The following is a 27458-nucleotide window of genomic DNA, read 5'->3' on the forward strand; positions in this document are numbered from 1 at the left end:
AGTTCAGTGAGGGAACTGGACTAGGCTTTCCTAGAGGTGAAAGGGAAAGACCATTAACATGCAGAGACACTAATTCCCTGAGATTGAAAGGGATCTGGGATTTGAGGTGGGTCCCAGAAGCAGATACTTGTGTCCTCTTCCCACACATCGGCATGGAGAGGCAGAATAGGATTAAGGGGAAACAGCTACAGAGTCTCTCTAGGAATACTGGCTCTCAGGTTTCAGGGCTCCCAGCCTCAGCCTGCGATTTACATTGCTTGTCTGTCTCAGAACCTCCTCCCTGGAACCACAAGTATTCTGACAATAGACATCAAGCATGGCCAGAAGGTTCTGCTGTATGTTCTGGGCAAAATACGGCATTCAGATCTCTGTTTAACCCTTTGAATGGATCCCTATGGCGACAGACTGAATTCCCAGCCAGGATGATAATAGTTCAAGACCGATTAAATTAATTGCAGATGACTAAACGAAACAAGACATTTTTATATCCTATGTTGAAAAGTAAAATGCAGATCCACTACATTACATTCTGTACAATGTAACTCTGAATAATAAATTTCTTTCAGTGGCTCTCTGAAGTGCATTGTTATTCAACTGAAATGCACAAAATGTGAAGTGAATGAAAATCAGGGTGATACTATCCAATCTTCATGGTCATAACCCAACATTTGCAATATAAATACTTAGGCTTCCAAATATGATACAACGAAACATTTTCTTGAACCTGCAAAACTCAAATCCCTTACAACAAACACATTAAAATTTACATACAGGCCTGTGAAACCATCTTATTTTACTGCAGAGAGAGAGAGAGAGAGAGAGAGAGACAGAGACAGAGACAGAGAGACAGAGAGACAGACAGAGAGAAAGAGAGATCAAGCTTTTCAAAAGGCATAGGAAATTAGAAAATCTCATATCACCAAAAGTGAGCAAAGAGGCTTTGGACAGAGAGGAATGTGAGCAGAAGTCAACTTTACTAGCTTTGGTCTCATGATGGATTTTGTAAAGTAAAGGGTAGAAAATCAATCTTGTTAGATCAGTGAGAATTCATACACTTGAAGGAGTCTAAAGGTCTTGGAGGGTGTATTAGATGGTAGAATATTCTTGTCCTCTATCAGGTAGAATATTCTTGTCCTTCATCACATCATGGAGGCTATAGTATTAAGGTGGACTCTTTTTCTATACTGTGAGAATTATTGACAAGAATTTTGGCCATATTCCTCATCAAGATGAGCCCAAGCAGAAGCCAAACCTGAGCTTGATTTCCTTAGTCACAGCCTTGCAGGGTAAGATTGGAATAGATATAGGAAGCCCTCACCAAAACAAAGCTTCACATTGCAACTAACAGAAGAGCCCTGATACTGCCTCTGAATGTGTGTATCTCTGACATTTGGGGACTGAGACTTCTGGGCCGTCTCCTAAGACTGGTCCTCTGTGGTCATAGGGTAAGTCTATGCCACAGTGAATAGGAGCTCCCAGGGGCATCCTCAGGGGCTCAAACAGGGAATAAGGGTGTGGAAGGTGGGCTTTGAGCAGAAAAGAGGCCTTGTCCCTCCCTGAGCTTCACTCTCCTGTGCACAGATAAGTGCTGAAGAGTCAGGAGAGGTAAGAGACTAATGTCTTCTGTCCCAGGGAAGGTAGCCAGAAAGTAGGCCAGGAGGTGGATCTGTAGCAAATTTAGCTGCAAGTTATAAGCATATTACATGTTTCTATAAATCTTGGTGAATCCCTTGGTGAAACACCTGTCTAGTTGTAACCGTTCTACTTAGATGCACTGAAGAGACAGAGGGCCAGCATAATACAGAACACATTCTACCACCATACCTTATACCCTAGGCAAGCATACCAATGGCTTGTACTATAGACAAGGAAAACTTCCCAAAGAGAATGGAGTCAAGACTGAGAAATCCTTCTTCTGGCCCCATTTGGACTGTCATTCTTCAGTGCCAAACTTGAAGATCCATGCTTGACGTGCTTGAAAGAACCAGGTCATCCCTGACAGAAGCTGTATTATCTTATGCAAGTTACTTGACTTCTCTGTGCCTCTGGTTTCCATAGCTGTAAAATGAATATCACAGCATGTCTTAGTCCCTTTTCCATTTCTGGGACAGAATATTTGGCATCCACGAGTTAAAGGAGGAAGAGTTTGTGTTGGCTGACAGTTTGTAGAGTCTTCAGTCTGTAGTAGGTTGGCTCCAAGGCAGGGTAGCATGGCAGAGGAGAAAAAGCTCATGGCATGGCAGTGAGAAGCAGAGGAGTTGAGGGAGGAGAAGGGTGAGAGATCCTTCCAGGCCACGCCCCTAGGAACCCACCTCCTCTGAGTGGGCTTCTCCTCCCAATATCACATAGAGCTATAAATCCATCAGTAGACTAATCCAGTATCACCCACCCATGATCCAGTAGCATCCACCCATAATCCAGTCACTCCCAAGAGCCTCACCTATGAGTGCATGAGGCTTTGAAGAGACATCTAGATATAAACTATAAAACAGCATTTATATTTAAAAACATTATAAGTATTATACAGATTGATATTTCTGAAATTCTTAAATTCCACCTGTGGTGCAGTCATCAATTAAGTACTACATACATGCTTGGTGAAATCAAAATCATTAATATGTTATGTATTGCACGTCAGACAAATAAAAAAAATTAATGTCTAGTAGTCATTAACAGGCATGGTAGGAGGAATTCTAAATTATTCCCAAGATTCTAGGGCTCCAAGGGATGATCGAAACATATGGTAAATTATTAAATTTTTTAAAAACTGATTACAACAAATTACATGTTGTCAAGAATGATGGAATAAGTATGTTCCAAGTAAGTGAGAGGGAGTATTTTGAGGAAAGTTAATGGCAATATGACTTTTACTCTAATAAATTTTTAAATATTCGCTATATTATTTGATCACCCCATGTTGAGAAAACATTTAAGCAATTTCTGTCAATTAAAAACATCATGCTGAGTCCTCATCTATCTTATTAACTGGATCCGGCACCCTGAGACTTCTAGCTCCTTCTAAAATCAAAATGACCATGAAAGATAATCATTTTGAATGGTTTCAGGACATCGAGGCAGCCATGGCAATGCAACTAAATACACTAACAAGAGAGGACTTTCAAAACTGCTTCAGAAAGTGGCACAAACAATGGCATAAATGTGTTCAACGTGAAGGAAATATTTCAGGTGAGATTAGTGTCTTTCATTATAATAAACTTATTAAAATTTAACTGTACTGTTTGCTCACACCTCATGCTTCTGCGTTATTCAAACACTAATCTAGGTTCTCTTCTAAAAGAATTTTGCAGATGTCCCAAATCAGTTAAACTGAAACTCAGGATATCATCCAGGTAGGCCTGACCTAATCAGGCAAATCAGTTGGAAGCAGAGATCTTTGTGTGGCTAATCGCACAATAGGAAGTCTGGGAGAAACACTGTTCTGTTCTGGGAGAAAGTAAACATCCATGCTGGGAACTTCCTATGGAGGCTGCCCACACGGAACTGGGTGGTCTCTAGATTCTGAGAGCAGCCCCTGGCTGACAGCTAACAGGAAAACAACAGTCTCATTCCTACATCTGCAAGGTTTTATCCCAACAACTAGTGAGCTCGGAAAAAGATCTGTGTGCCCCAGATAACACTACCATTGCCCTGGTCAACACCTTCGTTTCAGCCCTGTGAGACCCTGAACATGGAATCTAGCCACTTGTGCCCAAGATTCTGACTTATAAAAACGATTCCACAATCTACTTGTATTGTTTTAAGCCACGAAAGTTTGATAATTTGTTATGTACCAATAGAATATTGTTATAGCAGGAAAGAACAAGAGAAAAAAAGACAAAGGCAAACATATAACACAACTACTAAATGAGCAGGCAGTTTTGTCAAAGCCCAGGCAGCTTTTCTTCCACCCTCCTACATCACAGGGAGAAATTTTGTCATCGAAAAAAGTCCAAAATACTCCATGTTCAAAAATATAAGAAAAGCATTGTTCTGTGCCCACCAGCATCACTGCAGGACGAGACTTGCTCACCTACCCCAAGAGGCACCAAGTTTGGGGTCCTTTAAACCGGCTTATGTGATCAGCGAAAGAGCTATGTAACATCCAGGCCTAAATGCGGCACAGCCTCCCGGGGTCACATTTGGACTTTTGACCTATGGACTTGCCTCTGACTCTATGTTCCAAGACCTACTAGGAAATTAGGCAGGGGAATTTTAGGACCTGAAGAGAGCCCTGGGACTGACTGAAGAAAAGAGAAGGCAGAGCATGTAAAGATGAAGAGTGTGGCTTCTACACTGAACTCTGGCTCTACCCCACCTACTGTGGGACTTCTTGCAATTTCCTTAGCTCCTCTGCACCCCCCGTGAAATGGGGATAAGAATTGTGAGGCCGCTCATCTTTGACAAAGGAGTTGACCGTCCCCACTGAAGGAAAGATAGCCTCTTTAATAAATGGTGTTGGAAAAACTGGATCTCAGCCTGCCAAAGATTAAAACTAGAACCGTATCTCTCACCAAATGAAAATCCAAGTGGATTAAAGATCTAAATATTAAAACAGAAACACTAAACTTGCTGGAAGATAAGTTAGGCAGAACTCTGGAAGACATTGGCATAGGAAAAGACTTTATGAACAAATTCTCAGTAGCACGGGAACTAGCAGAAAGAATCAGCAACTGGGATCTCATCTTTTTAAAAAGCTTCTGCACTGCAAAAGAAACCATCAACAGAACTAAGAGACAACCTACAATGTGTGAAAAAACTTTTACCAGCTGCTTCTCAGACAAAGGACTATTATCTAGAATATATAAAAAACTCAAAACAATCACCCCCCCAAATATAAAGACCCAATTTAAAAATGGGCATCTGAAATGAACAAACATTTCTCAGACAAAGAAGTAAAAGCAGCAAGTAAATATATGAAAAAACGTTCCACATCACTGGTCATTCGAGAGATGCAGATGAAAACAACACTGAGATTCCACCTCACCCCACAAAGAATGGCTGTTATCAAGAAATCAACCAATAACAAATGTTGGCGGGGTTGTGGGGAGAAAGTAACCCTTCTCCATTGCTGGTTGAGTGCAGACTGGTGCAACCACTATGGAAATCAATGTGGAGATACCTCAAAGAGCTGAGACTGGAGGTTCCATTTGACCCAGCCATCCCTCTGCTGGGTATCTTTCCAAAAGAATTAAAAGAATCATATTACAGTGACATATGCACACCTATGTTTATAGGAGCACAGTTTGTAATAGCTAAAACTCGGAAACAGCCCATTTGCCCATAAGTTGGAAACTGGATAAAGAAGATGTGGTTTTTCTATAAAATGGAATACTACTCAGCCACAAAGAATGAGAAATTAGAGTCATTCATAGGAAAATGGATACATTTTGAGGATATACTCCTAAGTGAAATAAGTAAGTCATACATGTGTAAATACTGAATAGTTTCTCTGGTGTGAAAAACTGTAATAGTATACAAGATCCTAATGGGGTAATTAATGTGAAATAGGAAGAAAAGAGCTAAAGGTGTAGGGAAAGTGGGAAGGGTAGGGCAAAGAGAATAAGGGAATAAGAAAAAAGTAGGAGAAAATGAAAAAATGGAAGTAAAGTGTTTGTAAATGGGGAAGGGAGGAGGGGCTGAAGGGAGGGCAGGGACAAGGGGAAAAAATGAGAACTAAAACCTGTCATGTAAAGTTACAAGATCCCAGTAATGAATGTAACTGTACTGTATACCTAGAATGTACCAATAAACTCAATAAAAAAAAGAATTGTGAGGCCACTTATGAATCACTAGTGCATAATTCCTAGCTTTTAGCAAGGCCTCTAAAATTGTTGTTACTTAGTTACTTTTCATGCTGACTTGATCTTACATATTGAAGCCCCAATGCTGGGGTTTGATTATGTAATAAAGGCCCTACCCTGTGGCCCAGAGTAGATAGCTGAGCACAACTTGGTCACTCAGGTTCTGAGTGATTAGTGTCTGTTTAATGACTGACAAGTCCAGCCTGGTGTGTGCAGTGTGAGAGCATGTCAGTCAGGCCCTTTCAAACCCAGAATTAAAAAGTCCTTTCCTGGTCCCTTCCCCTTGCTTTCCTCTTTCATTGTAACATGAACTGAGCCAACAACATGCACCAATTACATAGGGCTTCTGCAAAAAAAAAAAAAAAAAAAAAAAAAAAAAAAAAAAAAAAAAAAAAAAAGAAAGAAAGAAAGAAAGAAAAAGAAAAGAAAGAAAAAAAACCACAAAAAGGCAATAGGAAATTAGTCTACAAATACATGTAAGTTTGCAGCCTAAAAACCAACAAAATGATTATTATTTTTAAAGATGGTTTAACGAGGCTAAGTTTATACCTATCGTTCATGAAGGTGGGGTCTATTAAATGTCACTTCACCAGCTTTGATGATAGAATTTGTAAGGTTGTGCTGCCTTGAGATGGTAAAGCATTCAAAATTATACACCACTTATAAATATAACCACATCTGGACTCATAAAACATACTATTTAGATAGAATCTTCTGAGCATTGCTAAGTGAGTAACTTGAAATTAAAACTGCAACGACGGAGGTGGTGGTAGTATTTTTTCCATTTGTTAGGATGACATTCTGCTATATGGATTTACAAATTGATTAATTGCCTGGAATATTTTAGAATAAAAATGCTGTTCTAGTAATTCTGTTACAGTGTTGGATTAAACTCAGTGCCTTTGTCTGAGGGAAGATTTAACATAAACAAGGGTCTTTTGATACATTTTAGGTGAGAAACCAGGCTATTTTTTAACTGATTAAAAAAAAAATCTATAGCAAAATGCCTACAACTCTTCACCTTTTGGCAAAAGAAAAATTCCTAAAACAGAATGTAAGATTTAGAAAGTGAAGCATCTTTACCTATTCGATTGCTATCTTTTTGCTTTGGTACAGATACAGGCACTCATTAGATAATTCATAAATAAATGAATTCCATGAATTAATGAAATAAATTCCTAAGTAAGTGGCATGATACTGGCATTCATTAGCTGTCTAAATTCTGAGCAGTAAATATAATCATGTTCAAATTAGGAAGAAAACAAACAGGAGGAGGTGAGTTCCTTAGTTACATTTGAATTATTAGGTATGTTGAAAGAGAAGGGAGCCCAGCAGGGTCTGTGTACTCTATCGCCACAAAGTTTTCATTCCTGAATGGAAATTTCCAGAGCCTCTGCTGTAAACCATTTTATGACGGGTCATTTATGAGGAGAAACTCCTTTGCCAAAGTTAATATGTGGCAAGAGCGCCATCTCCTGGGAGAACTAGTTGGGCATGTTAGAAGAACATTTTAGTCTCCCCTCCCTGACCCCGTATAGCAAATTAATTTAGAATCACAGAAAAATTCTACTGGAATATCTTCAGAGATCATCTAGGCCATATATCATCCTATAGGTAAGGATTTGCCTTAAGTGGTTACATTTCCTTTGTTTCTATTGCTGTAATTGAACCCCAAATTGATCTCTGAAAGAAATCACTGACACTGCAACCATCAATACTAAACTACATCACAGGTTTCCTGTAAATCTGAGCATGAAAAAGAAGTTAAAATCCATTCGGTGAGCATCTAAAGAGCTCTCTCCAATAAAAATGTCTGCAATGCGGCCCACTACGGTAGCCACTAGCCATGTGCGGTTCTTAAGCATTCGAAATGTGGCTAATGGCACTGAGGAGCTGGATTTTTACATTTCTATGTGACTTTAATTACTTTTAAATTAAATTTAATTAATTTTGAATCAGCCACATATAGATGGTGCAGGGTTTCTCACCTCAGCACTACTTGTTTTGAACTGAGTGATTCTTTGACATGTATGAGAGGCCATCCTGTGCGTTGTAGGATGTTAGCAGCACCCCTGGCCTCTGCCTGCAAGATAGAGGCTCATATGATATGCGCCCTCGGCTGTGACAACCAAAACTGTCTCCAAACATTGCCTAATGTCCTATGGATGGGAGGGCAGAAATCATCCATGGTTGAAAGCTACTAGGCCAGCAGCTACTGTATGAAACAACACAGTCGTAGAATGCGGCATTTTAGTTCAAGAGAAGAACTTGCCCCTACACTAGGGCAGTAGTAGCTTCATCATTAAAATGGGGAAGGTGGGCCAGGGATTTAGCTCAGCGGTGTCACTGCCTGCCTAACAAACTCAAGGACCCGAGTTCGATCCCTGGTAACAACAACAACAACAACAAAAAATAACGGGGACTGTGAAAGAAAATAGGTTGTGACTTCATAATTGCTAAAACTTGGGAACAGCCCAACTGCCCCTCAACTGGAGACTGGATAAAGATAATGCTTTTTTGTTTTTGTTTTTTTTAAATATAAAATGGAGTACCACTCAGCCATAATGAATGAGAAACTAGAGATTTATAGCTAAATAGATGCACATTGAGGAGATACTCTCAAGTGGAATAAATAGGACACATATAAATACCGAAGTTTCTATGGTACAAGAAACTGAAAGTGTAAATAAGGACTAAAAGGTATAATAGATAATGTGAAATAGGAAGAAAAGGTCCAAGGGGGAAAGGAAATTGAGAGGGGTAGGGGAAAGGAATAAGCATGAGAAAAGGAAAAAATGGAAACAAAGTCTTTGTAAATAGAGAGGGGTGGAGGGGTTGAAGGGAGGGCAGGATAATGGGGGAAAATGAGAACCAAGATCTATCACGTAAAGGTGCAAATTTCCAATGATGAATGTCATCATATTGTATCCGTAAAATGTACCAATAAACTTAATGAATAAAAAAAGAAAATAGGTGTAAACAAAAGAAATAACTTTCTTCCTTATCTTTCTTCCCATGTTATTAAAAACAAAGCCAGGACAGTAACACTGGAAAATTCTGCCTCAGTTGAAACTCCCCCGGGGTTAACATCAGAAAGTCTGTTTGAATCCTCTCTCCTTGATCTGAGTAATTGAAAGCATTGATCTTCCTGAGTTTCAGCATATTACCTGGGAAAAGTACCCACCTGCTAGGCTTACTGTGAGGGCTCAATTAGATGATGCACAAAGTGTTCGTTGTTTAGTTATTTAATTTTAGACACTCTCCTAATCAGGCAGGAAAGTCTTTAGGCTTTCTAATATATCACACCCAATGTGTTTCAATTGCAAATAAGAATCGAATGGATAGGGAAGGGTGAAGTGGGTGTCGGGAGGGCAGGGGAATGGGGAAAAAACAAGAGCCAAGACACATCATGTAAAGGTACAAGATCCCAATGATGAACGTAACTGTACTGTTTGCTTCAAATGTACCGATAAACTTAATTAGGAGAAAAAAATCAAATGAAAAAAAGCTAGTCAAGATCTAGGAGCTTAACTTTATTTTAAGTTACAGTGACCACAGTATTCAATTACGTTTTGCTCTTGTTTGCAAATCCATTCCCTCGACACAATTAATGTGTAGCAGAAACTGTTTCAGTGTCTCCGGGAGGGTGAGCTCAGATATCTTATGATGTTGCTGGATTCCAAAGCACTGCCGGATTCTCAAGCGGCATAACTCCATCAAAGACGCCGGCCCTGGAGAAAAATCATAAGCCAAGTTTCACACTGCTTTCATTGATCTAAGACTGCTTCCCCTTTCCTTTTTAAAAAATCATACAAGATATAACACTGTTATAAGGAAATAATGTGGCACTGTTTAAGACCATTTTCCATTTTGGAGTGGGTTTTTTGGGGGGGGCAGTCATTTTTAGATTATTTTCTCTCTTTTCTGGTGTCTAACTGAAATAAGCTCATTGGGTTTTAATTTAGAACAGAGTTGAAGAAATTTAAAGCTTAGCCTCACTAACAGAGGTTTAAGGAAACTAGGGAGCTACACAGCTACACAACAAATCTAATAATGAAACTAAAATTCAGTTTAATGACTTTCTTGTGGTCTTTTACCTTGAAATTAGATCATAGTTCTGGATAAGAGTATGCTTACTTTATAAATTTTAGCAATTTTTAAATATTCCAGTATAATAAGATCTGTGAATCATAAGTGTCTACTATCTTATTAAATTATATTTCTTTTCATATTCATATGCAGAACTATATGAAAGCTTCAACTCATAGGTGAAAAGGAATGAATATAAACCTTTCACAGGGTATATTCAAGAGCTTACATTTGGGGTCATGGATCGCCACAGACGAGAGGCTGGAGTGAAGAAAGGAAGAAGTATTTTGCTCCCCCAGAGGACACTGTGCAATATCTGCAGACACGTTTTAGAGATATTTAATTATCATAACTTGGGGAAAGTGCAGCTGCCATCATTTCCTCAATAGAGGCCATGCTGATAAACACGTTACAGTGCATAGAACAGACCTCAACTGGCCCAAATGGCCTCTAGTTCTAAGGCTGAGAACCCCTGCTACAGGATAAAAGGATAGGGAATGATTTCCTACCTCCACCCTCACTCCCTGCGTCAAACTGCAATGGAAATTCTCTTTGGAACTCTTGAGGAGTTCCAGTAGTCCTTGATCTCAACTACACTTCAGCATCATCTAGGATGGGAAAACTTTAAACTACACGATTTTGGGCCCTACTCCAGAGATGTTGCTTCAGTTATTGTCGGCTGGAACAGATGCATATAGATTTTTTTAAAAAACATAGGCTCCTGGTTATTTTATTGTGTGTTGAGAATACAACCAAAAGGACACCATGGCCTCCATTTTCCTATAGCCTGACCACAAGCTACAGGGTAAACTGATACCTCTCAGGTGATAGAGAACAAGGAGCGATGGAAATAAACAGATACCAAAGAAATGAATGAAGATTTGTTGGTTTTGTTTTGCTTTGCTGTACTGGATATTGAATCCAGGGCCCTCGCACTGAGCTACATCTCAGCTCTTTTTCTATTTTTTATTTTATTTTTATTTTTTGGTACCGGGGATTGAACTGCGGTCCATGAGCTTGCAAGGCAGGCAGCGGAACCACTGAGATAAATCCCTGGCTCTCTATTTTGTATTTTGAAGCAGGGTCTTACTAAGTCACTGAATTGCCCCACCTGAGCTCAAAGTTTCAATCCTTCTGTTTCAGCCTCCTGGAGTTCTGGGATTACAAGCATACACTACCACTCCTGGTTGAAAGCAAGATTTTTAAATTAGGCCCTAACATGCTTTCCAATGGGCCCTGTTATGGTTTGTGTCGAGATGTCCCCCTGAAGCCTAATCCCTTCATAGCTAGTGCTTTTGGGAAGTGGCTGGATCATGATGTATGATACTGGGATTAAGAGTGAGTGATGACTAAATGAGTTTAGCATAGTTTTAAGTGTGGATAATAGAAGCCCCACTCTGAGTGTGGATAGCACCAATCAATAGGTTTGTTGCCTGGATGGAATATAAAGGGACATAAGGAAGGAAGGCTTGCTCACTGTTGCTGCTTGCTGCTTCTGCCTGCCACACTAAGAACTGTTCCTCCTTTAATGTGTGAGTGTTAGGTATTTTGTCCCAGCATGAGAAAAGTAACTAAGACAGGCCTTGTTGGAATTTAGGGCACTTTTCAAATTATAACCAGAGCATTGAAAGCCTATACTATCACCTTGCAAAAAGTACAATGGAGAAAAAGACCTTAATCTAATCTCACCAAAGAATGACAGAAAATGCAATTAAACATATGTGCTGGATACACCATCAGGGTAACTAAGAGGTACTGACAAAGCACCGTAAAGGACAAGACTTGAGAGAAAGCCTGATACAAAATTATACAAGGTAGGACACCAGAGTAAGTGCAATGTAATACTAATGTTAATTGAATAGCTGCTGTTTACGACAAGTAGTATGACTATAACAGCTATAGCTCTAATTCCATACAGAGCTGAAAACCCACTACAACTTTGTAGCCAATTGCTGGAGCATGCAAGCATTCAAATGGGTTTCTAGTCAGCTAATTGTATATTTATAAATTGGCATATTCCGTTGGATCTCACTATCTCTGCCCAGCAACATTCATGAAGTTTCAAGGCCAAAGTGTATTTTGGTGGTAAGAGGCTCCTGTCCTGCTAGGCTAACGGGGTCATTTTTAGTTTTCATTATGTGCCATAAGCAAACATGGCTTTAGATGCTTATCAAGAAGGGTGATATTCTTGAAAATATTTCTCCTTCCTTCCAAAGAAGGGAGAATTTTGCTTTGCCTAATGACCATGTAAAGCCTAACTTAAAACAAGGTTGGCTTTCACTGAATGTTCTCCTGTCACACGATTGAAAGGGGTGATTAAGTAGCACAGAGAAACAGATAGACTGAATTGTCACAGAGAGAGAAATGGGTTAAATCTGCAGGCATGACTTCCTATGCTCGCCTGGCACCATTTCTGGTGGGCTCCCCACCCAAAGAGAAGTGACCTCAGCAGAATTCCAAAAAATGACTCATGGAGGAAAAGAAAACAAGCAGTGGTTCTCTCTGGTGGCAAATTATACTTCATTTACTTATTTTATCTATTTATTTTTGGGGGGTGCTGGGGATTGAAGCTAGGGTCTCACATACACTAAGCATGTGCTTTACTGAGCCATCCCTCAAGCCCTAAATTGCACTTTATAAACTAGTGGAATCCTTGGTCACACTGTTACTATGCAAAATGAGAAGCAAAGCAATTCAAGATAACCCAGATCTCTAGGAATGGCTTTGAAAAATAAAATAGAAAGGAAGAGCCAGTGAAAGCAATCTGAAAATCTTAGGAGGTTATTTGATGGGAAAGTGGATAAATACATCCTACACTATGACTTTAGGGGAAGCCCTGAGGCACTTTTGCCTGTGTGGATCCCTGTTTCAATAAAAATATATTAAAAATTATATTTTACAACTGTGTTTGTATAAAGATGAATATAATCCAAGTTGCTTTTTATTCAGTTTTTCTTCTGATTATAAAAGAATTTGAGACATTTCTGTGAGCCCTGAGGCACTGTAGGAGAAATCAGCCTTGTATAGATAGCAGTTTTTTAAAACAAGAAATCATCAAAATGCAGGTAGAACTACCCAATGATCCCACTGTTAAACGTAAAGGGATCTCCAATGTGTTCTTTCGTCTTTTTAGCCCACGACACTGCTGGGAAGCATAGGCACTCCCCAAAACAGGGGTTTGGCTGGGGCAGTAAGACTAAGAAGAATTCCTTGTCCCACTTTACAGTTTGGCCCAGAGCCAGCCAAATTTCTCAGCAAGTGGGGAGGAAAAACCAAATTATAATAAATGACATCAGAATCCTGGTAGGGAGACTTATCTCAAAACTACACAAACTCTATAACTTAACAGGGTTGGTTTTTTTTTAAGTGTGTATCGAATTAAATCTAGAGACAATTAAGATTGAAATCAGGTATCTTCCCAATCGGAGGGTCACTTCTACCCATCCTGGCCAATGCATCAAGAAAATACTCTTTCTCCTGTACACACCACTCAAACACAATATTTAGTTGTTTGGTTTAGGAGTGTCAGTTCTTATTAATGCAAGAGAGGATTTATCTTTGGTTAACCTATAGTAGTTTGTCTGGATTGATATGAATCATTAAAGAAATACCTTAAATTCTTAATTCCCTGCATTTTAATGCCAGAGATCAAATTCCCAGTGCTTTGGCACATCCTAGGTCATCATGCAGTGCCATAGAGGTTTCTACTGCATCATTCCAATGCATGTTTTGGGCAACTTTAATTTTGAAATTTTAAAATAAGATTTTAATTCTCTGAAAACTGGCCCATCCCATATGTAAATATTAGATCATCCCAAACAACCTATCTCCAACATGCAAAATGGCAGGATGGCTATTTACTACATAATCCATACTGCATCCTGTTAAATACTAAATGTTTTCAACTTCCTCATACTTTGTGGTGTCAGAAAGATGATCTTTTATATGTCTGGAAGTCAGAACTCAGTAAGTACCTGCCTCGTCTTAAAGCTAGAAGGCATCTCTACAGATTAGGGCTTTGGGTTAGGACAAAGGAGAAGCACCTTCTCTCTGTAAGAAGAGATTGATCAAAGGGCTGTCTGGAGGCACCAGTTCCACAGGACGTTTGCCATCAGCATTCCTGGCCTGGGTGTTTGCTCCGAAGTCCATGAGCAGGCAGGCCAGCTCCCCGTTGGAGAGCCTGGCCACTGCATGAAGAGGAGTATCCAGATCCCTGCCTTGGTTCACACTTGCTCCTAAACAGTCACAAGAAGAAAAGTTGGTCAGCCAAGGAGCAGAGTTCAACCATCTTCCTGCTCAGAAAAATGAACTTCAAAATTTCCTAATGAAAGGGGACCCATGGGGAGCATGGCAATTCTGTGAAAAGGGAAATGATTTGATCCTATTTAATCTATGAGGAAAATGCCACTTGGCAACGTGACTGGATGCACCACAAGAACTGTATAGCATATGAAGTTAAAAAGTTCACCGCTGAGCGTTACCCATAGGCATGATACATAGAAGAAAAATCCCAGTGACATGAAAGCTTATCATATGCATTATTAACAGAGTCTAAGAATTAGCCAGTATTGAGAGTGACACTAGATGGTGAAATTCTGTATACACCTAGCAGCCAAATTCTTATTCTAAGCAGCAACCTTAAAATCTGGGACTTGAGACTGTGAGATTTGGACTGTGAAAACCAACCAATTCTGGGGGGCATCTCTGAATTTTGGATGGCCAACCCCACGATCACAGAGAAAGTGACCAACTTCTCTTCCAGAGTAGAGTGGACCTAAGACCATGTCCCACCAAATTCTAGCTCTTAACAAATCTCCGCACCAACCCAGTTCTTGGTTCTTCCTGTGACATGTTGGAACATGTTTTCCTGAGCTGCTGTCCCTCCAGCAAAATTAGGAACCATGTCCGTTCAACAAATGTTACCCGAATTGGTTCTGGAAATAGGGTTCTTTTCTGGCTAGGAGCTTAAAATCTACCTAGGTGATAAGAGAGGGCGAGGAAGAAACAGAGACAGAGATAGAGAGAGACAGAGACAGAGATATATGAATGAATATGAAGGAATCTCCTAATTGACAAAAATGGCTGTCAATGAATGGAAAAGAACTACAAAAATATTCAGTACAGGGAGGGATTTCTGGATTTTTTTAAATGGTGGCAAAGTTTCTCATTTATTAAAGGTAGGAAAAAAACAGAAGGGGAAAAATGGGCTCTGTTTGCTTGGGCCAAGTAAAATTAGGAAAAGGAGAAAGGAAAAAATAGAGATACACCTACATTATAGGGTGGGCTACTGTGAAGGAATACCATAGCCTGGAATCTTAAGGAATGAAAAGGACTCAGATAAGTAAAGAGGTGGTGAGATGGAGTTCCAGGTGTTGAGAAGGGTGCTAGACAATGGCAGGGAAGTGAAAAAGAATGATAATACCTAGGCCTTTACAGGGAAAATGAAATAATTACAATGGACTAAAATAGGGCAAATTCAACTTTCAAGTCAAAGAGACCAGTGAAGACCCCAATAGGAAGACTCGGCCCAAATCCAGCCTCTCTGCAACTTATGCAGGCACTAATCAGGATTGGCCAGGAGAGGCAGAGGAAAAGGAGGAGAAACTAACGATCACTGTGGACCACCAGGGGAGGGTTATCAACATCATCGTCATCATCATTCTGTTTACAAATGAGAGAACTGAAGTTCAAGCAGTGCAAAATGACCACCCTTGGGAACATAGTACAAACTCTTGATTTTGCCCAGCTCCTTGCCTACACTCCTTCCTCTGCCACAAAGGAAATATCTTTAAAATACACTTAACTTTGTTTCCATTTTCTTCCCTTGTTTTTTTGTTTTTGTTTTTGTTTTTTTTTTTGTTTGTCTGTTTGTTTGGTTTTTGTCTTACCTGACTCCAGAAGCTTCTTGGCACAGGCTATCTGCTGTTTTTCACAAGCCAAATAAAGGGGAGTGCCCAGGAGGCTGATGTTATGGTTAATGTTGGCACCATGAGCTATAAGCATCTCGACACACTCCACATGGCCTGCAGATCAAAGGGGGAGAGAAACCCGTTACAGCACAGGTTTCCTTAGTTAGGGAAACAACACTGTCCCCATTTTTCCTGTGATTAAATTTGTCAGTAATATATCCAGGCATCAAAAATGATTGCCTTTACTTAGAAAAAAGGATGATTTTAACCACTGCCATCAGTTTACGGGTTGGCCCCATGATGTACTTAAGTTCATTGGTCACGGTAAGCACCCAGCAACCATCCACATTCTTTCGGTGTTTGTGGGCTAATGGAGGAATGGGAATTGAAAGTGGACTTGAAGAAAAAAGGGCATGGTGAAGGCCATAGGATAGGGAAGGAAACTTCTGGCCTCACCAAGGGTAGGCCTGGGAGCAGCAGGCCAAATCTGGCACAGTCAAAGCTTACAAGAAGCTACCAAGCCAAACAGAAACAGGACCCAATCTGGAAAACTAGATTTAGTGAAAGCTGAATTGCTCTGCTTTGGTCTAGAATGTCATACTTGAAGCAATGCTCCTTCATGTTTTTCTGGTTATGCCGATTTAGCTGTGTGCATCACTGTGTTTTGGGCAATAATCATCATATGGATTGGTTATTCTAAAAAGCTACCAGGGACACAGAAAATCCTCTGAAGTATAGTCATAATGATGATGATGATAAACATCAGAGAAATGCAAATCTTGCGATTTTACTATTTGTCTTTGAATTAAGACTATCAGGAAACTCGTGGCTTTGTGAAAAGAATTACCCCAAGCTGTATATAACATATTGTAGTCCCCAATACTGAAATTTGTTTCATCTGACAAATTTAGGTGGCCCTGAGATACTGTTATTTAAGGCCATAAAATAGAAGGATACAATTTGTTTTATAAAATCTCTTTATTTTTATGGAGTCACGGGTTCAACCATATTTCCCATAAATATTGATGGATAGTCTACTATGTGTACCAGGCCCTGTTCCAGAAATATACAGTGAATATTCCAAATGCTCTAAAAGGAAGATTCTCAAACTTCCTGTGCAGCAGAATCACCAGGAGGGCTTATTAAACTTAACACAGATGGCTGGACCCCACCCGCAGACATATTCAGTCAGTGGCACTGTAGTGAAGCCCCAAAGTGCCCCCCACTGGCAGGTTCTACCCTGCTTACGCTTCTAGTACCAGGATCTCAGTTTGAGAACTACGCTAAAATACATCCTCTGCCCTCTTCTTTCAACAATGAAGCATCCCTGAAAGGACTGGGTGGAAAAATCAGAAATTCCCAACAGATTTACCTCTCTTAGCAGCCTCATGGATTGGAGACGCCAGATCACTCTCTGAGTGGGGGCTGGCTCCGTGCTGCAGAAGCAAATGCACACAGTCCAGGCTGCCACTGATACATGCATTAAACAGGGGAGTATGCCAGTCTGTGGTCACAGCATTCACCTAGGAGAAAAGTTCCAGGATGAGCTTTCTCTCCCACTTACAAGGCATTATTTAATTTCTCGGAGCTTTAAAGTCCACAGCTATAAAATGGGAAGAAAAATACCAGAGTCTAGAAGGTTGTTCTGAAAAATCTGACTGGGATATTGAATGGGAGGCAGCAAAAATGTTACAAAAGCTTCTGCCTTCTTGCCTGCCCCAGGAACATGAACTCTGAAAACAATTAGGGTAATTTTCATAGCTTACAACTGTCCTTTTTATTTTAAACTCTCATCCTAGACCAATCCAGTCTCCTCATAGCAGTCACAGTGATCTAAAATTGTTAAAATGTGATTTTAAAATATTTTAAAACATGGCTTTCATAGACACATAGAATTAACGCATGCCAAATATTTTATTCAATTCATTTATTAAAGAGGGAAGCAGTAAGATGGTAAGGCTGGCTCAAAGGATAGTTTATACAGTCAGTCAATAGACTGCTTAAGTAGTTTTGCTAAGAGATACAAAACTGGTCAGTGCCCTGATAAGGCCATGAAACTGTAATCTTTGGGTTTATTTTTTCTAATACTTGAAGTCCAAAACTTACAAGTTAACATCTAACATCAATCAGAATTATTTGGGCTACAATCGAATAGTAAAGAGCAAATGCAAATGCAGATATGCTCTTCCATGTTGTTTATGAATACCTTGGAGAATCTGTCAAATGATGGCATTATGTAGACAATGAAATCCTTTTTACATTCTATTTCCAAGCAAGGCCAGGGCCAGAATGAGGTACAAAAGATGGCCAGGGTTCGAACTTTAAAATGTTCACTGTTGGGGTCACACAAGTGCCAGAGGACCCTAGGAAGCTTCGTTTGACTCCCTTTCTCCAGGTGAGAAAAAGATGGTGAAACACTTTTGTGCTTCCAACCACCTTAGTACTTAACACTTAATACCTATTGTAGTTTGCACAAATGGTCACAGATTCTTCCTAACTTCCTGTGTCTATTCCCTGATGATATGGCTTTGTAACTCTTCCCATCACAAGATCAAGTCTATTAGTCCAATATTTGTGACTGAGCTTGACCATGTGACTTGCTTTAGCCAATGAGACAGTAGAAAATATGGTTCAAGAAGAGAATGTGCCCTCTTTTGCTGCTCTTGAAGTCCCGGCTACCACCATGGGAACAAATCCAGGCTACTTGCTAAAGGTTGAGAGACACAAAGATGTTCTGTCTCCCCAGACATCCCAGACAAATGTTACGTACTTTCTGCAATACTTTACTACCTCCATTCATAGAAATGAAGACAGAAACTTCACATCTATTTTTTTTCCCTTGGTAGCAAATTTTATACTTGCTCCCAAACTGGCACGTGTCAGTTCCACAGACTCCACCCTCCTAATACAGTGAGCTAGAAAGTACAGTCCAACTCTGTGCTGAAGGTAGAGAGCCAGAAACATTTAGTGAATACTCTGTGCTTACCCAAGTGAGTTTACCAACCAGTGTGAGCTCAGCAGTCCATAAGGAAAACAGATAATCTCATAAATCTCCTAGAATTGTCATCAAGGTTACTGGAATGGACCCATAAAGAACACTTAGAACAGGGGCTAACTCATAGGAGGTTCTCTTTTCCTTTCCCTATGTTCAAAGCATAAGTCAGTATCTTCAACCCTGCCTAGCTGCCTCTACGCTTTTTCTGAAAAAGTCCTCTCCATTTTTCTAGTCAAGGAATGAGGAGAAGTATCAAAACTGACTGCCCAGTTTTAATCATGGGTCACAGCTATTTCTTAATCAAGTGTGATAAAGAAAATGCAAGAGATTCCAGATATGATTTTCTAGCTAAAAAAAAAATCAGTATTTCACCTATCACTAAAGCAACAAGCTTCATGGACATAACTTTTGAAAGCCACCATTCTTCATATTTCAAATCAAGAAAATCATAAGTGCTGGAAATTATGCGGTCATTTTTCATTCTTAGATATTACTTGTTTCTAAGATATTATGTGGGCCATTTACCTGAGCTCCATGTCTTAATAACATATTTGCACAAGATGGATGACCTCCAAGACAGGCTTCATGGAGTGGCGACACTTGATCTGCTGTGCTGATATTCACAGGCCACCCCTGATGGACAGAAAATGAACAGAACACCAAAATATATTTATCCATTTTACTTTGATGGATATTTGGGTTGTTTTCAAGGGTTTTTTTCCTACTTTCTGGTATGAATAAATCTGTGTTTTTTCAACAAACAGATACATACATATATATTGCACATATATCTAGAAACAGAACTGCTGAATTATAGAGTGGAAATAGTTCTAATTTTAGTAGGTATTATTTAACAATTTCCCAAAGTGTTTTGTACAAATTTGCACTCACAATAGCAATGCAAGACAATTCCATTTGCTCGACATCCTTGCCAGCACTTGCTATTATCTTCATCAATCTTTTCAAATATAATCTTTCTACTGAGGGGAAGGGGCAATACTATCTTGGACTTTTAATTTACATTACCCCAATTATGATACTAATAAACACAGTCTGATATGTTTACGGAATATTTAGATGTGTTTTTTGTGAGTTGCCAGGCCAAGACTCCTGCTCATTTTACATTGGGTTGCCTATGTTTTTGTATCCATTTTGAACCAGAAATTTTCTCTTTTTTTTGGTACCGGAGATTGAACTCAGGTCTTTGCACTTGCAAGGCAGGTCACCAAACCGCTGAGCTAAATCCCCGGCCCAAACCAGAAATATTTTAATTGAAAATATTTGCAGTAGGTTCAATCCCTGGAACTTCAAAAGAATTCCAAGTATTGACTTCTAGTCTGTGGCTTGCCTCCTCAGCATTTTTTAACATGGTCTTTTGATGCAGTTCTTAATTTTCAAGAAATCTAACTTATCAATCCTTTTGTTCCTTTTCCCATACTATATTTCTTCTGTGTCAGAAGCCTCTCTCTGTGCTATGACTATCAAAATGCCGCTTTCTTACCCTTGAACTCTGTGGTTTTGAAGTAGTTTTTTAGAAAGTACTAAACACATGAGGCCTACCCTAGGCTAAATACAAATGTCTGAGATAAGGCCCAGGCATTGTCATCTTTTAAAAATAATCTTTGATTATTTTGATGTGAAGCAATGATATAGAATAATTGCTAGTGGATTCAGTTTTTCCTTTCTTTGACATGAGAATTTTTAAATAATTTTTCTCTTTGTCTTATAGTCACTTGAATGCTTTATCTTATTTATCTTAATAAAATGTTCTTAAATTTGTCAAAGTGTTTTTCTTTATCTCCAGTGTTAAATAGATTATAAGAAAATAGATACCACTTGTGATGACCAACTGGATTTGATAATTTACCTATCTCACTTTAGTTAATTCTGTCAAACCCACTGAGATGGAATTTAAGGTCTCAATTTTGCTCTCCTATGGTAATAGTGTAACATATTCAGACCCTTTCCATGACCTCATAGTCAACAAAATACATACTTCCTTGATCCTTGACACTAGACTTGGTCTTGTGATTCACTTTGACCAATGGGATATTAGCATGTGTGTCATAAGCAAAGATTGGATGTACTATATTCTTATATGATTGAGCTTTCCCTGCTATTCTCTGCCTTTCGCTAAGTGAAGAAAATGTCTCAGGTAACCAGTGGTCCATTAGTGATAGAAGATACATGCAGCAGCTGTACCTAACCTACTGCTTGGAGAACCCAGGAAAGCCCAGCTTAGATCAGCTGGTCCAAACAATCATTAGCAAGAAATCGTGGTTATTTTATTATTCCACTGAGTTTGGGGTTGGTTTGTTGCTGAGTTTTGAAGTGACTGCTATAGGTGGTTATTGGAATGCTCACTTAACGAAGGCAGAAATCAAGGTTCCAGTGTAATAACTCACTCGAATAACGTGATAAAGCTTAGATAAAGACATGGTTCTGGCTGGTGATCATTCAATAAACACATAAATATTAAATATAAGTGAACATCTGTCCAAATTTAGCAAGTTATGTATAAAAGCTGCGATGACCATTTTTCATCCTATCAAAATAGGGTAAATATTTCATTTCATCTGAGAAGCAGTCTAATTTCTTTGATCTACTTATGTGTTATACTCTATATTTCCATTTGTAATAGGCTGCTGCTGTGAAAAACAGCTTAAGATAGTGGCCTCGGGTAGTAAAAAAACTTTCTTTACAAACTATTTTCTTATAGGAAGCTTTCTTAATCCAGATAGGTCCATGAAATTTGGTTTTTTAAAGCATTTTTATTTGCACTAAACTCTACTCAAAATTCTGCATATTCTTCAATTAAGAATCTTGATAACAAATCAAAGTAGTAAAAGCAGTTGGTAGTACTGTCTCCAATAGAAATCACACATTTTAGTGCATTATGATTGTTGAAGATATCTAAAATATCTCAAAATACAGGTTCACCCTATATTTTAGAAAGCTTGCTATTCTTAGAATCACCACTAGATTTTCTTTAATGAATTAATTTAAAAGTCTATGTATTATTACATAACCCATTTGTTTTAAGACTTTGATAGGTTTCCTCTGTATTACAGTTTATGCATTGAAAACTTTACTCTGAGAAAAGGGTCATTAGACTTTCCCAGATTGCCATTGAGGTCAATAGTACAGAAGGAGCTAAAAAATCTTAATTTAATAGACATATTGTCACTTTAGAGGGCAGAACTTTCTGAAAAACCTTAAGATTTTAATGATGACTTAAGCTGCCTTCTTAAAAGTGGCTTTGTGTAGGTTTCCAGTAATTTTAAAACCAACACAATTCCAATAACTGTGGAATTACACCTGAGGAGCAGAGAAATAAAAATGAAAGTGTTCACAGCCATTGTCAACTGGACGTGTCTGAAATGACAAGACTGCATATTTAATCAGATATTTTCAAGCACTTATTGTACAGTGGGGCATTTTCCACCTAGGCTCTACTGACATTTGGGGCTGGGTACTTTTTGATGAGGAGGGCTGCCCTGTGCACTGTAGGACAGTTAGCAGTTTCTGCCCACTAGGCAGTCCTAACAACCAGCAATAGTGCCAGATACTGTCAAGTGTTTCCTGAGGGGCATAACTGCTGCAGTTAAGAATCACTATTTTACACAATAATGTGAAAGAACATAATTTATTAAATGGACTGGAGGCAATTTGAATGTATGAACTTGTCGGTTATTTTTTTAACAGATACTTAGCATAGCACCCTACTATGTGCTCACAGCTGTACTGAACTCTGGCTTTATATCAGCCTCCAAAAAAGAAATGGTTAGTTAGATAGGATACACTTCATCTCACTTAGGAAGAAATTTGTATCTTACTGCCAGTCTATGATTTCCTTTTCCTGAATTTGGTGTAGCAAGAGGATGTGCTGAATTTAACTGGTCTATTTCAAAGAGCTACCTGGTTGATGAGGTTCCTCAAATAGAACAGACGTCCATGGATTGCAGCTTCGTGCACCGGAGACCAGTAAGACACAATATCTGTATGGAAAGAGAGGAACAGGTTACAGCCTGTTAGTGCTCTTAGGCCGGAGGCTCATTCTTGTCCATCGGTGAGAGCATAACAAGAACCTAGATGGAGACATAGAAGTCACTTACCCAAAATTCCCGTCAGATCTTTGGAATGTCTTCCATGTATTGATGCTTCTTGCGAATAGTTTATTTGTAATGCCTAGATAGCTGAAGAACTGCAGCCAGTGTCCAAACAGGCACCAAAAGAAGGAGATTGGGAAATCATGGTGTTAAGTGAAATAAATTAGGCACAGAAAGACAGATACCGCATGATCTCACCCACATGCGGAAGGTAAAACAGCAGAGAGGAGAATGGTGGCCACCAGAGAGGATGGAGAGAGTGGGGAGAGGGAGGGGTAAGGACAGGCTGATCAATAGGAGCTAAATTACAGTTAAGTAGAAGCAAAAAGTTCTGGTGCGCTACTGTATAGTAGGGTGACTACAGAAGCGGTAATGTCTTGCATATTTCCAAAAGCTAGGAGAAAGGATTTTGAATGTTTTTGCCACAAAAAAGGTAAATGTTTGAGGAGATCGGCATGTTTAACTGAATTTAAACATTACATAATACATACATGTATCAAAACATCACACAGTACCCCATTAATGTGTTCATTTTAATTTTATCAGTTTAAAATAAATTAATTCAAATTGTAAAAATTTTAAAAAGGAGATCGAGATGACAGCCCTTCTATTTTTACTGTGGTCTCAAAGACAAACGGCCCATCTAATTAAGTGAGAGCTTTGCTAACTACCAGCGTTAATGTGTTGAGCTATGGTTGCCAGTCTAGTTCCCTTCATAAAATGCAAACTTTTCCTCTTTAGTAAAGAGTGCCATATATTGATATTTGTTTCATGTAATTACATACACCACTAAGTTTGGAATCAAATGTAAACAGAAACTTATCTATGCATAGATTACCTCCCATCCCAATACTGAGTGGAAATCAGAGCTCAGTCTGCCCATGAACCAGGAACATTATCCATATTTACCCCCAAAGGTACTGCACCAATATGGTTAAAAGAATGCTCTGAATCAATATCCACTTGACTTCCCAGCTGTGGGTCCCTGAACAGGCTCTGACTCTCAGTTTCCCTTTTGGTTAATTGAGGAGAGCAATATAATTATCCATTGCTCAATATATATTAGCTACTGTTATTATCCTGCCTTAACACGAAAAAGACTGTTCATTATACTCCACAGCTATTGCTATGCAAAAGAGTCTACAACCATAGAGGAGGAATACAAACTCGTAGAAAAGAAGCCTGTAAACCCTGACCCAACACATTAAATGTTTTCCTCATGCCTTCTAATTACATGTAGATGTAACTGAGTGAGACACAAACCCAATTTTTTCTCATCTCAAGCCGCATCTGATTTCCAGATCAAATGGATGCAGCAAGCCAGGATGGAAGGAGGCTTGCCTGGGATGGCATCAGCGTCAGCTCTGTCTGTTTTGGCAAACACACAATGTATGAGCAAGGCAGAATGATCTGATAGCAGTTCTGCTTGGAAAACAAGTGCTAAGAAAACCAGGAGAAGCAGAGCAGCTGCTACAGCCCTACAAACTGGAAGGCCATGAAAGAAGAAACAAGAACAGTTTGCACATCACACGTGTTGGCGGAGGCCTATCCGCCACCTGGAGCCATCAATGTCCTGGAAAATCTGCCCCAGTGAGCAAGCTAGCATCCTTCCAGATGGATTCTTTAGCATTTAGTGCATAAGAGGAGGCTGAATGAGCCCACACACTGCCCAGCCAGGACTTTCCTTCTCAGGTCACTAAAGTCTTAAGGCAAGACATCTTAAGTGAAATGACTTTTCCTGGCCCACAACTATGCTCAATAGATATTCATTGTCCTCACAGCATTTTCTGAGGTTCCTAATTCTCACAGGAAAAATACTGCTAATTCTAGGGCCTGGAGTCTAAAATGCAGACCACGGCTATGGCAAGATTTAGATTCAAATTAGAGTTAAATGGATAGCTAATTCCACCGTGTTGGTGCTGATAATACAAAATACCATTCGTACAGAATCTTGAAAGAAAAGAAAGAGCCTAAAAATGAGAAAGATTTTGAAAACCAGTTTTAAATAGATTTGCAAATGTACCCTAATGGATCGCTGTGTGTGATGATTAGTCCATTTTTCCTTCCGCGGCTCACCTGCCAAGAAATATAGCTGCCACACTCTTCAACCTTCTTAAAGCTAGTTAAGTTTGTCATAGTTGAAAGCCTAAACAGTCTAAGCAGGTACTTTAGGTCCTAAACTATAACTGTGTTTAGATTTCATAAAAGTGTTGCAATCATACTATTAATGTAGATAAAAATGGGGTTTAATTTCTACTCATTCCATGTGAAACCATTACTCCTCCTATATAAAGTAAATAAAGAATTAGGCACTTCTGCAAGAGAAGTGCAGGGGCTACCTGAAGTTCTGCACCCATGCAGGATGCAGTATTTACAAAGCAGAGGCAGAGTGTCTTTCAGAGGTAGAGTGTTTGTCCTGGAACAGAGTAGGGGGCTGACCATACTGATATAGGTATCTGGCCGGCCAGTAAGCAATTTTATTGAGCTTAACTCACATAACATACGATTTACCCATTTAAAGTGCACAATTAAATAAATGCTTTTCATTACATTCACCACAGCCAACACCACAATCAATTTTAGAACATTTTCATCACCCCAAAAAGAAATCCTGTGTCCCTTAGCATTCACTACACATTTCCACTTCTTCCCCGGGGCCCTGGCAACCATTGATCTACTTCCTGTCTTTATGGATTTGCCTATTCTAGACATTTCATGCGGATGGACCCATGTAAGATGTGCTGCTTTGTGACTGACTCCTTTCATTAGAGCATGATGTTTCCAGGTTCATAGTCATTGTACTTCATCCCTTCTTTGGTCAAATATTAACTGTATGGATAGACTGCATTTTATTTATTCACTTAGCAGTCAATGAATGTTTACATTGATTCCACCTTTTGGATATTATTAGTCATGCTGCTGCAAACATTCCTAAGCATGTTTTGAATGAATGTATGGCTTGGATTCTCTTGTGTGTATATAAGTAGAGTTACTCTATGATATTATGATGCAATTTCCAGCCTTTCAAGACTATTTCTCAATGTGGATGCACTACTTTATTTTCCCATTAGCACTGTTTAAAGTGTCCCTTTCTAATTTAAAGTCATGGTATTCTAGGGTTTGTTAAGCATGTCGCAATGTACCATTCTCCTGCCCAGAAAATAAAAATAGGTCCTTTTAAAGCCTAAATATTTTTATTTATACAAGGATCTTAACCTCAGCAGATCTCAGAGCAATCAAATGATTATGTAAGTCAAAACAACGACAGTGGGCAGGTTTACATTTTTCTAACATTTAGAGAGCATGTTTTGTTCATGCATGTGTAGGTACACGCATACATACACGAATGCAGGCACGGTTTAGCCAACACTGTAATTTGCCCCATGGATTGGTCCACACATTCTATTTTGCAGTGGAGAACACCAACAGATAGTGAAGCCATGTACCTCATGAAACCCAAAATGAGAGGTTGGCCAGAGAGGACCTGGCATGTGCTTCTCCAGCATTTTCCAGTGCCCACATCTCAAGCAGACAATGAACAATAGGCTCAACACATGAGAGTTACACCCAGAAGCAGTGTCACCTGCAACTGGCAGCTGAAAAGAACAGAATAAGCAGGAAATGGGACCTATTTTCCTGCCTGAACGTGATGATGTTCACAGTAGGAGACTTTCAGATCAATGAAGGGGAGACTCGCATCTACAATATCCTTTTCCATTAACTGAACCAAAGTCTTTGAAACGCAAGGGTCCTTACCTATATGTAACATATTATCCTAGCCCTGGGCACATATTAAGGAATCTTAATGCTTAGTACTTATTCAGTGTTCTCAAATACTTGTTCAGCCATGCTCTGTTGATTCTGCTGCCAAAAGATGGATGCCAAATGAGGTCACTGGCGACATCATGGGTCCAGCAGGTGAAACGGGACAGGGAGCTCTCGTAACAAAATCCTTCCACAAATCCTCCAATTGGTTCCATTAAACTTACCTTTTAGAAAACAGTATCTCTATCAAACCTACAGTACATTAGGAAGGCTGCTCTTTCATTTTTATTGCACTTTCTGGAATGATTTCTAAAATTTCCATTATTTCAGGAAAGATTTAAAATACACTAATTGATACATTCTGCAAAGAGCTATTACCAAGGCTCCGAGAGCCCTAGTGAATGCTGAGAAACAGCATAAATCTTTCTACCTTGGGAACATTTTGTAAGGTCAGGAGAGGAGAGGTCAGGTTGCAGGGGAGATGGGATCTCTAGCCTTCAGTCTTCAGGATAGGATAAGGGAGGATTCAGTGGCATGAACCAACATTGGAGAGGATCTGGGAGCTGTGTTTACAATGACAGTGAATTTTGGTTTGATTCCAGGACAAACAAAAGGAGAGAGAGAAAGATAACTGAAGGCCCAAAGTCAGAAACAGGCAAACAGAAAAGTCCATTGAGACAACAACCCTCAGGCAAGTTAGTCCTGTTCACTACAATTATTTCTTCAGAATCTCAACCAACCTCTCTCTCTCTCTCTCTCCCCCCCCATCCCCCTCTCCCCCCCCACCCTC

The 27458-nt window shown here is 39.4% G+C and overlaps 1 protein-coding gene across 1 annotated transcript in view; it reads right to left on the reverse strand.

The window, feature by feature from the left end:
* The window catches only part of LOC104876945 (ankyrin repeat and SOCS box protein 9), a 62162-nt gene that overhangs the window by 17347 nt on the left and 17357 nt on the right, over nucleotides 1-27458 (reverse strand). Inside the window, exons 3-8 of the mRNA XM_010645190.1 lie at nucleotides 22713-22792; nucleotides 19320-19427; nucleotides 17172-17322; nucleotides 15779-15913; nucleotides 13934-14125; nucleotides 9371-9532 (exon numbers count right to left, since the gene is read on the reverse strand). Of these exons, the coding sequence (XP_010643492.1) occupies nucleotides 9371-9532; nucleotides 13934-14125; nucleotides 15779-15913; nucleotides 17172-17322; nucleotides 19320-19427; nucleotides 22713-22792 (828 nt within the window). The remainder of the gene's footprint in view (nucleotides 1-9370; nucleotides 9533-13933; nucleotides 14126-15778; nucleotides 15914-17171; nucleotides 17323-19319; nucleotides 19428-22712; nucleotides 22793-27458) is intronic.

Source organism: Fukomys damarensis, unplaced genomic scaffold (assembly GCF_012274545.1).
Source record: "Fukomys damarensis isolate Sample0158 unplaced genomic scaffold, DMR_v1.0_HiC HiC_scaffold_39, whole genome shotgun sequence".
Classification (NCBI taxonomy): domain Eukaryota; kingdom Metazoa; phylum Chordata; class Mammalia; order Rodentia; family Bathyergidae; genus Fukomys; species Fukomys damarensis.